This window comes from Paramisgurnus dabryanus, chromosome 15, assembly GCF_030506205.2.
Source record: "Paramisgurnus dabryanus chromosome 15, PD_genome_1.1, whole genome shotgun sequence".
Taxonomy (NCBI): Eukaryota; Metazoa; Chordata; class Actinopteri; order Cypriniformes; family Cobitidae; genus Paramisgurnus; species Paramisgurnus dabryanus.
The window spans coordinates 35,441,737-35,454,674 of NC_133351.1; the positions used below are offsets into that span (position 1 = coordinate 35,441,737).

The following is a 12,938-nucleotide window of genomic DNA, read 5'->3' on the forward strand; positions in this document are numbered from 1 at the left end:
GTGCATTTCTGTGTGCTTAAACTAAAATTTCAGTGTTGAGTTAAACTAAATTAAACAAAAACCTTTCGGTACCTTAAAAGTGAGTGATGTTTGATGATGAAAATTAGAGATCTTGGCTGTCAAATGTATTTAGTTTACCGTGGTTTACATTTGATGTGTTGTGTATATGAAACTAAAACTCTGTCAGGATTCGTAGAGACATGAAGTAGATGATCTTTGACTATGTGACAGACGTCAGGTAACAAAATTAGGATCATATCGTGCATGTGCTGTTTTAGATTCCCATACTAACACTGTTGACTTTTATTTTTACGCCTCTGAAAAAACATGTGATGTAGCCACATGTAATTTCTATTAATCTTTCACATTTCTCTGTGTGGATTTGCAAAAACATATGAAGAATGAGCAATGTCACACGTTGTCTGAACAAGATGTCTAAATGTTCTAATGGTAACAACACAGACATTAAGACCAAAAATCCTTGTATATTTTTTGTTTTTATGAAACCGGTACAGCAAAACATACAAAAAAAAAACAAAAACATAAGCAGTAAACAAAATCAATGATGAAAAACAACAGTGACCATACATTGAAACTACTAGAACGTAGTTTTTGTTAAAGTATACAATTGTTGACGGACATGGATTGCCATCATAATGTTGAGTAAAAAATAAAACAGAATGAAACTTTTGGAAAACTAAAAAACAACTGTAAAACTTGCGTAAAATATACCATTGGCTCACAGGTTTGGTTTTTTAGTCATCATTAAACGTTATGATATTATCTAGATACCATAGAAAGTGCATGCATGATCCAAGACCCTTTTCAAACATGAAATCTACGGCATTTTCTATGATTTCACACACATTAATTTCTCGTTTCTTTACAAGGATATCAATGCATACGTCAATTACAAAGGCCGACATAAGTATGATATTGATGATGTAGAACTCGGCCTCGTCACATTCATAAAATATCTCTAGGGCCTTTCTAATAATCACACGGGGTTCCTCTTGGGCCTGTACAACTGTCTGTACAATGTTATTGAAAGAGCCATCTATAATTTTCACACCATCTGTTTTTTCCTTGAGTCTGGTTACACGACCGGCGTTAGATTCGCAATAGTTTGGAGGCATGCACACATTGGCCTCTTTGTATATCACAGTACATAGTAGATTGGACATCTCGCGCTTGTAGTTCTTTTTAAGCATATCTTTAAAAAGGTCGGTCCCGTACACATACCCCATCTGGCCATTGCGTAGTCGTTCGAATGATCTTTGTGCCATCTTTTTCAAGAATCTGTAGTTTCGTAGACAACTTTGCTTGCTTGTTTGTTTCTGAGTTCAATCGCTTTCTCAGCAACAAAAGGATCGTGTCCACTGTTTCCGCCGCGTTGCGTTTGATAGTTTGTTTGCGAATTCGGACACCTTGGCAGCATCAAAAGCTTCCACAGTTTCTGCAAAACATAAAACAGACCTCTGGTGTGTACGAATCCGACACGGTTGTTCAAATTGTTCTGTGATGTGTTAATCCGGGTTACGTTTTTGGTAAAGGTTCTGTGTTCAGAAGGAAAAACTTCTCATCTGAACTCATTCTTCGCTTCACAACCCCCGCAGCGTTGGTCGTTCGGTCCGCACCACGTGATAACAGCCATTGCACACGCGCACACGCACACGCACACACCATATCCGCTGGGGGTTTTACGATGTAATTCGTAAAGCTATAGACACTAATTCATCTTAAACCTAACCTAATATCAGATAATATGTTAAAATAGTTTATTTTTATTTTATTTAGTAAAAAATTAAGGTTTACCTATTTAACGTAAGCCCGTGATTTTAATATTATGTAGAACCATGTCCTAACTGATGTTGTGTTTGTGGACGCACACAACCATGTTTAACAAAATGTCAAATTTGTTAAATGTTTTGTCTTTAAAGCAATGATTGTTGTCACGTATGTGACAACCTGGTTTATAACAACGTCAAACGTTGATAAATAATATTTGCACCCGTTTTGTTGTCCTCTAAGGGCTAACACAAGGGTTTATGTCATCATAGGATGTGTGATGAAATGTCTTAAAACTTCTAAGTTTCTTTAAATTACGAATAAGAAATAACATGCTTTAATCTGTATCTGAGTAATGAAGCCTGAAATCTAAAATAAGCCTTTTACTTTTTGACAATGGGGGGCTGAGTTTCTTTTATTTTACCAACACTCCCTCTGTCCAGACATCTGGGGGTTGTCTGCTGGTTGATAGCGGCCTGGTGATAGAGAGTGAGAGAGCGAGAGAGAGAGAGAGAGAGAGAGAGAGAGAGAGAGAGAGAGAGACTGAAACTGCTCGTCCAAACAACAAACTTTTTCCACATCAATAAATATGTCGAACACTCGCAAAACAAGAAACACCCACTGGAATAACATGTTCAAGAACCCTTTTATTTTGACAAATGTGTACCGTGTTACATTTATCGTAAATAGACATGTACACTTGGATATTAGATGACATTAATGAATTAAACTCAGAATAGGGTGAAATGTCTTAAAACGTTTAAAAGGCTCTTAACGCCAGATATATGAGCGCATCAGCGTACGTTTTCTGGCAACGTTGGTACACGCATTCACATGTTTTAATCAGAGCCTTTGGTTAAAGAAAGTCCCAATCTAAAATAAAACCCCTATTATACCGGAGCGGACAGAATTACATTTTATTGTGTAATAAACACATATTCACAGTTGATTTTAAGATGTCATTAATTTAAAACAAACTCAGAAAATGATATGATAGTGTTTTTAATCGTTTAAAAGTTTCTTAACTGTGGATATGAACACTCATCCGCGTATGTTCTCTATTATAAACGCCGGAGCGCGATCTAATGGTGTGATCAGAATACTATGTCTGAAAAGATTAAACTTTTATTTAGTTTAAAATAAATAGCCTTTAGTCTAAAGAATGTGTTATTGGTGTCCCCGGTGGTTTTGGCACTGTTCATCGCTATACCACTGCTGAATATTTCATTAAATAATTTGTTACAAACAAATGCTTTATTTTTGACAGAGTGTCCATATTACATTTTACCATTACAGTTTTAAAAGACTCTACCTAGATTACAAACTGACCCTGCTGTGAAATATCTATCACATACGGTCATAAGTTCAGCATCAGAAACTTTGAGGCTGTTCAGTAAAATATAGCTTATAGTTAAATAGATAATAGTACATTTAAGGTTAACCAGTTACAACTAAAATATTTATTCTTGCGTGACTTTACAGAAGTCTCTTGCCAATACAAACGTATATATCAAACTATATTTGTCATACACGCAGTCAATTGACATAAAATCTAAAATAATATTTTATTTTTGTCAGAGCAGACAATGTAAGACTCTTTGTATAATATACACCTTTTCACACATGGTTTTAAGAATCATTTAATTAAAAATAAAAACCTCCTAAGATGGATGAACACGTCTTTAATCTTTTAAAAGTTTCTTAACGTCAGATATAAGGTCTCTGTCACCATCGGTGCACGTATACACATGTCTTAATCATAGACATGATTAAAGAATCCTCTAAATCTAAAATAAAACTCCTATTTTGCCATAGTGGACAGAATTACATTTATTAACTTTAATTTAAAACGGCATATATGAACACTCACCCTGCGCTTTGTCAGGCACCGCCGGATCTTTAATACGCGTGAAACTATAGAGCAGGTCATGAAAAGATTCACGGAACTCATGAATCGTTTAAAATTGTATTTAGTTTAGACTTTTGTCTAAAGATTATAGTATTGCCGGCTCCGAAGGTTATGGCTCAGATCATTGCTTAAACTATACACGTATACGGAATATTTCATTAAATAACTTGTGATGTTACAAACAAATGTTTTAATCGTAGCATTGTTCATGATTTGTCTAAATCTAAAATAAATTCCTATTTTGCCATAGTGGACAGAATTACATTTATTAACTTTATTTTAAATGACAGATATGAACAATCACCCGACGCTTTGTCAGACACCGCCGGATCTTTAATACGCGTGAAACTGTAGACCAGGTCATGAAAAGATTCCCGGACTTCGTGAACCGTTTAAAATTTTATTTAGTTCAGACTTTGTGTCTGATCAGAAACTATAGCTCGATAGAAAACATCGGCTTTAAGCGTAGCCTGGTACATCTAATATATATATATATATATATGATTAGTGATTGCCTTTAAATAAACTTATGCTGTTGCAAAACTTTAGATTCAACAACACACCCGCGGTGTGAAAGTCAGTATTGAGAAGCGCACGGGGCGAGCAAAGGTGGGAGGATGGTTGAGATCTGACATCAAATGTCAATAAACAGTAAATGTCGAAACACGAGCCGTCATTAAACATGACACCATACGCTTAACATAAAACACACTCAGGAAAAACAATCACTCTAAATGACCGGCAATAAAACCATTAAATACTTTCTGTCTAAAGTTGACAACTTGTACAGATTTTGATTGATGGTCCCGCCCCCCTGTCAAAGGGTCATAAAAACGACCTGTCAGATAGCAACTGTCACCGGGTGGGGGAGGGGGTCATAAAAGTTTGACGAATGCTCCCCCGTTACAACTACTAGCAACCACTCTTTGAAGGTGCACTGCGTAACTTTTAGAAAGATCTCTTGACAGACATGCAGTATAATATATTAGCCTGGTCTCTGTTAATATGTAGTATTAATACGTAACTTTCAAAACCACTAAACATCATTTTTTGTACGTTTAAATGCTGAAGCATACAATAAAGACGTATTTGCAACATTTATTTGTAGCATTATTACGTATTTACAGCTACAAAACAAAACATTTACAAATCTTTTATACCATAAAGATCGAGTATAAAATAAACATTTAACCCTTTTATCGATTATGTTAAAAGTAAAAAATATATATATATATATTCTATGGACTGCAACATACTGGACAAAAATTTCTGGGACATTTTTAGTAACAATATAGAATTGAAAAGATATAGGAGCCGCTAATGCAGTCCTACTCCTAAACCTACTCAAAGCAGTTTATTAAAATCATGTTAGAAATAAAAGCATAACAGACAGACAAGTGTAATCACAATATCTTAATTATTGCGAAATTTCAAAAGCAGAACCAAAAGCTATTAAAATGAGGATGTGCTGCAGCCGTGGTCCTCTCTGGAGTTTATGATGAAGTACAGAGAAATATTACAGTTATTAATCCACCAGAACATTAATCCTGCTTCTCTCTGTCAAGGTGTGCATTTCACATTTTAAAAGTACGTCAACTGAAAGACGGCAATGTTGCAATTTTTGAAGTAGGACACAAGAGCCAATGAGCGTTTGTTATCATTGCCGTAAAGTAATGTGTCTTAAAGCTTCTTGAGGAGCAATACTTGAATTTAAATGAATAACAAACTATTTGTTGTTTACGATCGCTGATGAGAACTGAGATCAAGATCGCTGGATAAAGGGCTAAATTTGGATTTGTTCCTCGCAATTGTATGAATTTTAAAGATGTGCATTACAGTGAACTAATAAAATACGACTGAAAATATGTCAATAATATGAGTAAGAAACGCCAATGCCTGCAGTAATTTTTGAATTTATGAATAGTACGTATAAATTATGTACGTCTGTAAAGCTTTTAATATGCAAATAGTTAAATTAGTCCTGTCAACATATGGATATTATATGTTCCAGTGTATTTAAACGTAATTAAAATGTCCATGTGGTACAACCACACTTTAAGTAAAAATACACATGCATCTTCATGAGATCAAGTTGAATATACATAATATATTTTATCAGTGGTGTATAAAGAAGTAACTAAATAACCTATATTGTTTTTATTACCTTGGAATGAGACGTTTTTATCTACATACACCATGGGTCACCTTAAATGGAGGTCACTGTCATGTTTCTACAGTAGCCCTATACAGACAAACTGCTCTTCAGAGTTTGCTTTGTCACTGTGTGTTCTGAGACGATGACGTGTTTGTCCTGTGGTGGCTACTGTAGCTTCCCTATGAGTTTAGGGTTAGTAAGTCTCACCAATAGATCTACACAAAACACTTGTAAAGCTTTAAAAAGACACGAGTGATATGTGTTTAATGTCATAGAATAAAGCGTGAAAATACCGTGGGCATGTTAACTGAAGATCCTATTTATGGTCTTTAACCAAAACCCCATTCAAAAATCCCACTGACTTTGGGGACGATACTCGCTCACGGGTTTGGCCTACAAACATACGTCATCCCTGCAGCACTCTACTCTATAACCAAAACACACCTCTGCTGCAGCACAAGGTGGATAGATGATATGATTCTTCTTCATCATACATGACCTCATCTTCCAAACGTCCCTCACACCCTTAAGAAACATCTGTAAACGATTTCCAAGAGTACTTGACAGGAACATGTCAAGTCTGACCTTTTCTCTCTCCCTGAACAGCTACAAATGTGTCTCTATAAAATGCTGAAACTTTAAGCTAATAGTTACTATCCATAACACTCTCAAATCATTGCCTCCCTAAGACAAATTGCATTGTTTTTTTCTCACTAAATATAAATGTTGTTTAAGGTACAGTGTTACACAGATAAGTCTGTCACACCACATGACTATTTAAATATGTATACACAAGCTGAACGATGATTAAAATAATGAAGAAAATCTACAAACACCATATATCAATGCTTTCCTTTATATACATCTTTGATGTCGAAAAGCTCACATATACTGTATGTCACCCATCCACACAGGCAAAAATCTAAACAAATTAAACAAGTCACATTGTTGAGCAAGATCAAGAAACACACCCACATATTTCTAAGTTGTAGTAGTTATGAAGTGATAAAGTAAAACTAAATGAAATTATGCACTTATCAAAAATGTTAAACAAATAAATCAATAATCTATTTATGCCCATATTACAGATCTGCATACTCTTATAAGTGCTTGTTTTACCTATTTAAAGTAATGTGTGAAGTAAACAAAGCAATTTTTATATCATTATTTAATTTATTAATTATCATTCAAATAATCTCTGCATAAACATGACAGAGACAGACATGCAAGGAAAACATATATTCAGTCCAAACTTTATGCAAGTGAGTGAAAGTAACAAATCTAACATCTCATTTAAAGTTGATCTTATTCATCACGTAAAAAAAATGATTAACCAACTAAAGTAGCTGCATGCATTCACACACGTAAGTTTGGAAGTATATTGACTCTGTAAACAGCATCAGATCTAGAAGACCATGAAGCTCACCTGGCACACGACAACAACAGCAGCATTTAGCAAGAAACCATCCACAACAGGGGTGAACATCCTTACCACACCTCATGACTGCTCACAGTGAGCGATCTCAGAGGACTGACTCATTACAGCCCATTCACATTCACTTTAACATCACTCTGAGGGGCGGAGCTACAAAACTCTCTCTCACTCGCTCTCATGTTTCACTCGCTTTCCTTACAATGAATGCAGTCAGTATGCTGGACGTGATAATGTGAACCCATGACAATGTGTTCAGCTGTAGTGTGCTCATTGGACCATCTCTCTCTCACTTTTTTTTCTGTCTTTGAAAGCACTTGAATGGAAAGCTGATGATAAAGGGAATCCGCATTGCCATGCAGTAAACTGCTGGTGAACTTCTAAACTGGACCAAATGAAGAAAGATTTACTCATATTGAAAGCTGAAGTCAGAAAACAGGTGAGGATTATAAGGAATATCACAGACTAGATCAGAGAAAGAGAAACAGAAAAAGAGAGGCTTGTTGTTATTGTCTGGCAGCAGGTTAAACTACATAATCACTGACTGTGTGTGTCACATTGCTAAAAGTTAGGAATGACAGGAATCACAATCACTAAATAATACAAAAAGGAAGCATTTAAACATCTATTTCTATCTAATAATCTAAAAAACACAACTGTTTGAATTGAAGTTTACTTAACTAATAACGAAAGCCAAACCCTGTGTTGTACTGATTGGTGAGATACATTAGCTCCACCCAGAAAGCCCTTAAAAGCCAGGAAACTGTGGGGTTAAATTCATCTCAAAATCATGAGGCAGATCGGAGTACACCTGTTGGTCTGGGATCCATTTTATACACATTACAATATTTTCCAATGTTAAAGAAAACAACATATTTTACTGTGATTAAAGTGGAGAAAGACTGTGTGGTTTAAATCTGACAAAAGTGAAGATTTTACTTCAAGGACCTTTATCAAGCACAGGTGCAAAGCTTTTAAATGTACAATAGGCCATTAAAATTAATACAGCATTTGGTCACAGGTGTCTGTATGACGACTATTGTATAACAATTATAAACTTGGCCCATCCAATGAGATTGAAACAAAAGAAATTGTGTGTTAATCGGCATGGATAAATTTGTAGCAATAGCCAACAATACTTTGCATGAGTCAAAAGAGCAAATAAAGATCATGTTCCATGAAAATATTTTGTACATTTTTACTGTAAACATATAAAAAATGTTTTGAGAGTGAATGCAGTTGCAAAGGACTTTATTTAGACAATTTCAAAGGCGATTTTCTCAATATTTTGATTTTGTTGCACCCTCAGATTACAGGTTTTTAAATGGTTGTATCTCCAGATATTGTCCTATTCTAACAAACCATACATCAACGGAAAAAAATTATTCATTGAATTTAATCAATTTTTTAAGGTAAGTGGTTGCAATCAATTTATTTGAGCTACATTTAAACAAAAGTTTTATATTTCATTTTACGTTACTAATCTTTTTTGTTTAAATGTAGCTTAAATAAATTGATTGCAACCACTTACCTTAAAAAATTGATTAAATTCAATGAATAATTTTTTTTCAGTGTTGTCTTAATTAAAAAAAATGACCCATATATCTTGGTTTGTGGACAAGGGTTACAATTTACTAACTACTGTATAGAAAACGTAGCTGAATACTTTATACAGTATAGTGTTGTACTGAAGTACATCATGCTGGTATTATTTCCATGCTGTTACACGAGGTGTTAAGGCCGCTTTGCATTTTTTAGCTGATTTCTCCATGCTTATTACTTCACACAATTTCCTCCAAGAACAGAGAGGAGCCATGCAAATCATGCAGACACTAAAAATAATCCCAACATTACAGATGCAGACACAACTCATGGTCTCACATCAACACCTCTAGTCTGTACACCAACACCAGAAATATCTAATCTGACCTCAGTCTCAAGAGACAAAAACACTGTATTGAAAGAGAAAGCTATGATGTGGCACAGAAATCATTTACATTTTAAAAGAGAAAAAGGAAATCTAAATTATTTGCTATTTTTAAGGCACCTCAGTTTAAGGTGGTATATTATGAACATGACACCCTGACCTGCTTCAATTTTCAGGTGCATTCCTGAAAACACATGAATCACTGATCACACTATTCCTGGAATGAAGGAAGTCAAGAAAAGACAAAAATAATTTGCTTTCCAATTTTTCAGTCATTTAATAACAGCACTTTAGTTACGGTTATTAATTGATGCTTAGCATGACACAACTAATACTGTTTATTATGAGGAATCTAAGAGCAGTCAGGAAACTTTACACCAGTCATGTGTTGTGTTTTCTGTGTGGTGTAAACTTGTACAAAGATTGATATGAATCACATTTTAAACTGTAATAAGCAGATATGACCGCATGAATGGTGGAAATATGCAGAATAGATCTCAGTAAGTTTTTATTTTCCTCACTAGGCTCTAATAAATGTTAATGGTCACAATGCAAACAATACACAAATCAGCAGATTCACTACGAATTTCATTATACAAATCATCAAAATAATAACAAATCGTTTTGGATTTACTTTAACTGAATATAGGAAATGTATTGCAGATCATCTTCTAAACATCATTAATGCTGTATGTATAAAGTAGAGGTGAGCGGGGCACAAACCAACGCAGGGTTAATTGTAACGCAGCTACTTTCCATATTTCTACAGGGACGAGCAAGTTGTGCTTTTGATCTTTTTTTTCTTACTGTCAGAAGATCTCCTGTGAATTTGTGAAAAGTTTTGATGTGTTTTGGTTAAGATATTGAACAAAGAGTGTTTTGGAGGCATAAAAGTACATTTCTTCATCTTTTGTTTTGTATTATTTCTGAGTAGGGTGACATTTCGAAACATGTCAACAACTCCTAGTAACTGATAGCTGGAATTGAAAAATTTTTACACAGCAGGGTTAGTTGTCACACAGTGTTACAGTGAAGCCTCAGGTATACAATGATAATAAAATGAAAACAATTGAAATACTATTATTCATCAAAATAACAGGCCTAACTGTTAATACAATAAACCAAGTTTGTTACTATGGGTTAAGTTGTAACGTTTGCACTCCTCTCACTTTCGGTGTAATTGTACAATAACGGTAGGTCCCACAAACAAACTTTAAGTGTTCATTTGTAGCAGAGATGTGTATGTTGATTGTGTATAATAATGATTAATCTAACTTAAATCTTTTTTTAAATAAAAGAGCCAAAGTCAAAAAGTGTTAGGTTGTGCCCCGCTCTCCCCTACCTGATTAAGAACCAATAATGTTTTCCATAAATAAACAGGAAATGTAGTAGCTGTGCACCTTTTGAATAAAAGATTATAGAGTCATCTTGTCCTGACATTTACTCGGGTCATGTCATTGCTGTTGTCATACGGATAAATTATTGTTGCTGTAAATATTAAAGAGTTTCAGATTCACTCTCATTATGGTTATGATGCCCTCTAGTGTATAAAGATGGTCAAATTGTTTCCTTTTTAGATTTGCAGAAACTACTCTCGAAATTCTGCTTAGTTGTTTTAAATCTAATGCTGCTTAAATACCGAACAGAACCCAAATAAATAAATATATGCTGGGTTGTTTCAACTCATGGTTGGGTTAACAACAACCCATGCTGGTTGTTTATTTATAACCCAACTTGTGTTCCCTTTCAGTCGGTCACTACGACGTCACGTCGTGACCGACGAATTGGGAACTCGCTTAGAGAGACCAATCTGCTTCGAATACTACTAAAACGCCAATGAACTTGGCATTGAGATATTTGCATAATGCTGGCGCCGCCCCGCCAGGTGCGTATATAAGCAGCAGGTGCAAATGAGGAAATTAGCTTTTTATCGCTTCGAAAGCCGGCAGTATCTGCTACTGAGAAGCTACTCTACTCTGGTGGGATTCGATTGCTGAAGTTGGTTGGACTAGCAGTACCACAGCGGACGCTTCGCTTAATTCCACGACTCTACATCTTTATTTTGTTTTGAGTTTAGTGTGTGCGTTGCCTTCCTGTGCGCTCATCAACTAAGCATCTAAGTGAATTTCCCTAAAAGAGTGATACGAGAGAGCTTTGTGCCTTGTTAAAGGCAGCCACTCTCTCGTATATCCGGACATCAGCGTCCTTTTCAGGATGGCTTTTCGTCCGTGCGATCTTGGGTGCGGCAAGTACATGGGTCCGAAGGACGGTCACGAGCGTTGTCTTTCGTGTTTGGGCATCGAGCACGCAGAGGCAGCGTTCGCTGGGGGTAAGTGTTCTCACTGCGAGAACATGTCCCTTGTGGATTTGCGCAGACGGTTGTCTTTCCTCCGGGAAAAACGCAACCCTCGTCATGCGAGTGCTGAACGCCGCCACGGTGCGGCTGTGAAGCTCTCAAAAGACGACCTGCGCATCACTGTGCTGAGCCGAGCGGGGGATTCGTCCTCAGGCTCTCAGCCTTCTCGTCCACAGCCGGTTGATGTGCCGATGGAGACTTCAGCGTCGTGTTCTACGATGACTCTAGAATCCATCGTGCCGCCCTCCGGGTCCACCGACGCCGCAGCATCCGAGGGTGGGCCTCCTCCCCCTGACGTGGACCCCGACGCCCTTCCTCCCTCTGGTCGGGTTGGGACGCCGGAGTTCGATCCAGAGATGGTGGCCGTGCTCGCTCGAGCGGCGGAGACCGTAGGGTTAGAGTGGGTTCCCCCCCCTCAGCCCGAACCGTCCCGCCTGGATGATTGGTTCTTTGGAGCTGCCCGGGTTTCACAACCCTCTCCACCGGTGCCTTTCTTCCCCGAGGTGCACGAGGAGCTGACTAGAACCTGGAAGTCGCCGTTTTCCATGAGATTACGGCCGTTTCAGCCCTCCCCCCTCACCTCCCTCACCAGCGGAGCCGCTAAGGGTTATACGGGGATCCCTCCCGTGGAGCGTGGCGTCGCGATGCAGCTGTGTCCGGCACACGCTCCCTCTTGGAAGGACCGCCCAACCCTCCCCTCTCGTGCCTGCAGACAGTCCTCCGGTTTAACGGGCGCTGCCCACCAGGCATGTGGAGAGGCGGCCTCAGCCCTGCACGCAATGGCGTTGCTGCAGGTTCACCAAGCCAAGGCCTTGAGGGATCTGCACGAGGGAGGACACGACTCGCCTGTCCTTTCGGAGCTCCGGGCTGCCACTGACCTGGCTCTTCGCGCTACGAAGGTGACAGCGCAGGCGATTGGTCGTGCCATGTCCACGATGGTGGTCCAGGAACGCCACTTATGGCTATGTCTGGCTGACATGTCGGAAGCGGACAAGAACAAGTTTTTGGACGCTCCAGTGTCACAGGCTGGCCTCTTCGGTGAGTCGGTGGAGTCCTTTGCCCAGCAGTTCTCCGCCGCCCAGAAGCAGACAGAGGCGATCGCACAGATCATGCCCCGGCGCAAGCGACCTGCATCTCGCCCTCCAGCGCCGGCGGGCCCGTCTGCTCCTCGCCGAGGGCGCCCTGCGGCGGCTGCCTCCGCCCCCCCCACTAGAAGATCTTCCAGGCCACGGAGGGGGAACAGCCGTCGACAGCCCGCCCCGCCCGCCCCACCCGCTTCCCGTGGCAAACGGAAGACGAAGCGGCCCTGAGACGGGCGACCTGGGATTGGATGGGATCACTCTACGGGAGACGGTGATGGCATCGCTCCCT

The 12,938-nt window shown here is 38.5% G+C and overlaps 1 protein-coding gene across 5 annotated transcripts in view; it reads right to left on the reverse strand.

The window, feature by feature from the left end:
• Positions 1 to 12,938, reverse strand: part of kalrna (kalirin RhoGEF kinase a) — a 221,492-nt gene that overhangs the window by 39,166 nt on the left and 169,388 nt on the right. The window contains exon 1 of one of the 5 annotated variants that reach the window (XM_065293266.1): positions 7,279 to 7,404. The exons of the other annotated variants lie outside the window; for them this stretch is intronic. Within the exon in view, the coding sequence (XP_065149338.1) occupies positions 7,279 to 7,354 (76 nt within the window). The 5' untranslated portion in view covers positions 7,355 to 7,404. Of the gene's footprint in view, positions 1 to 7,278; positions 7,405 to 12,938 lie in introns of those variants that run through there. 5 annotated transcript variants of the gene reach the window in all.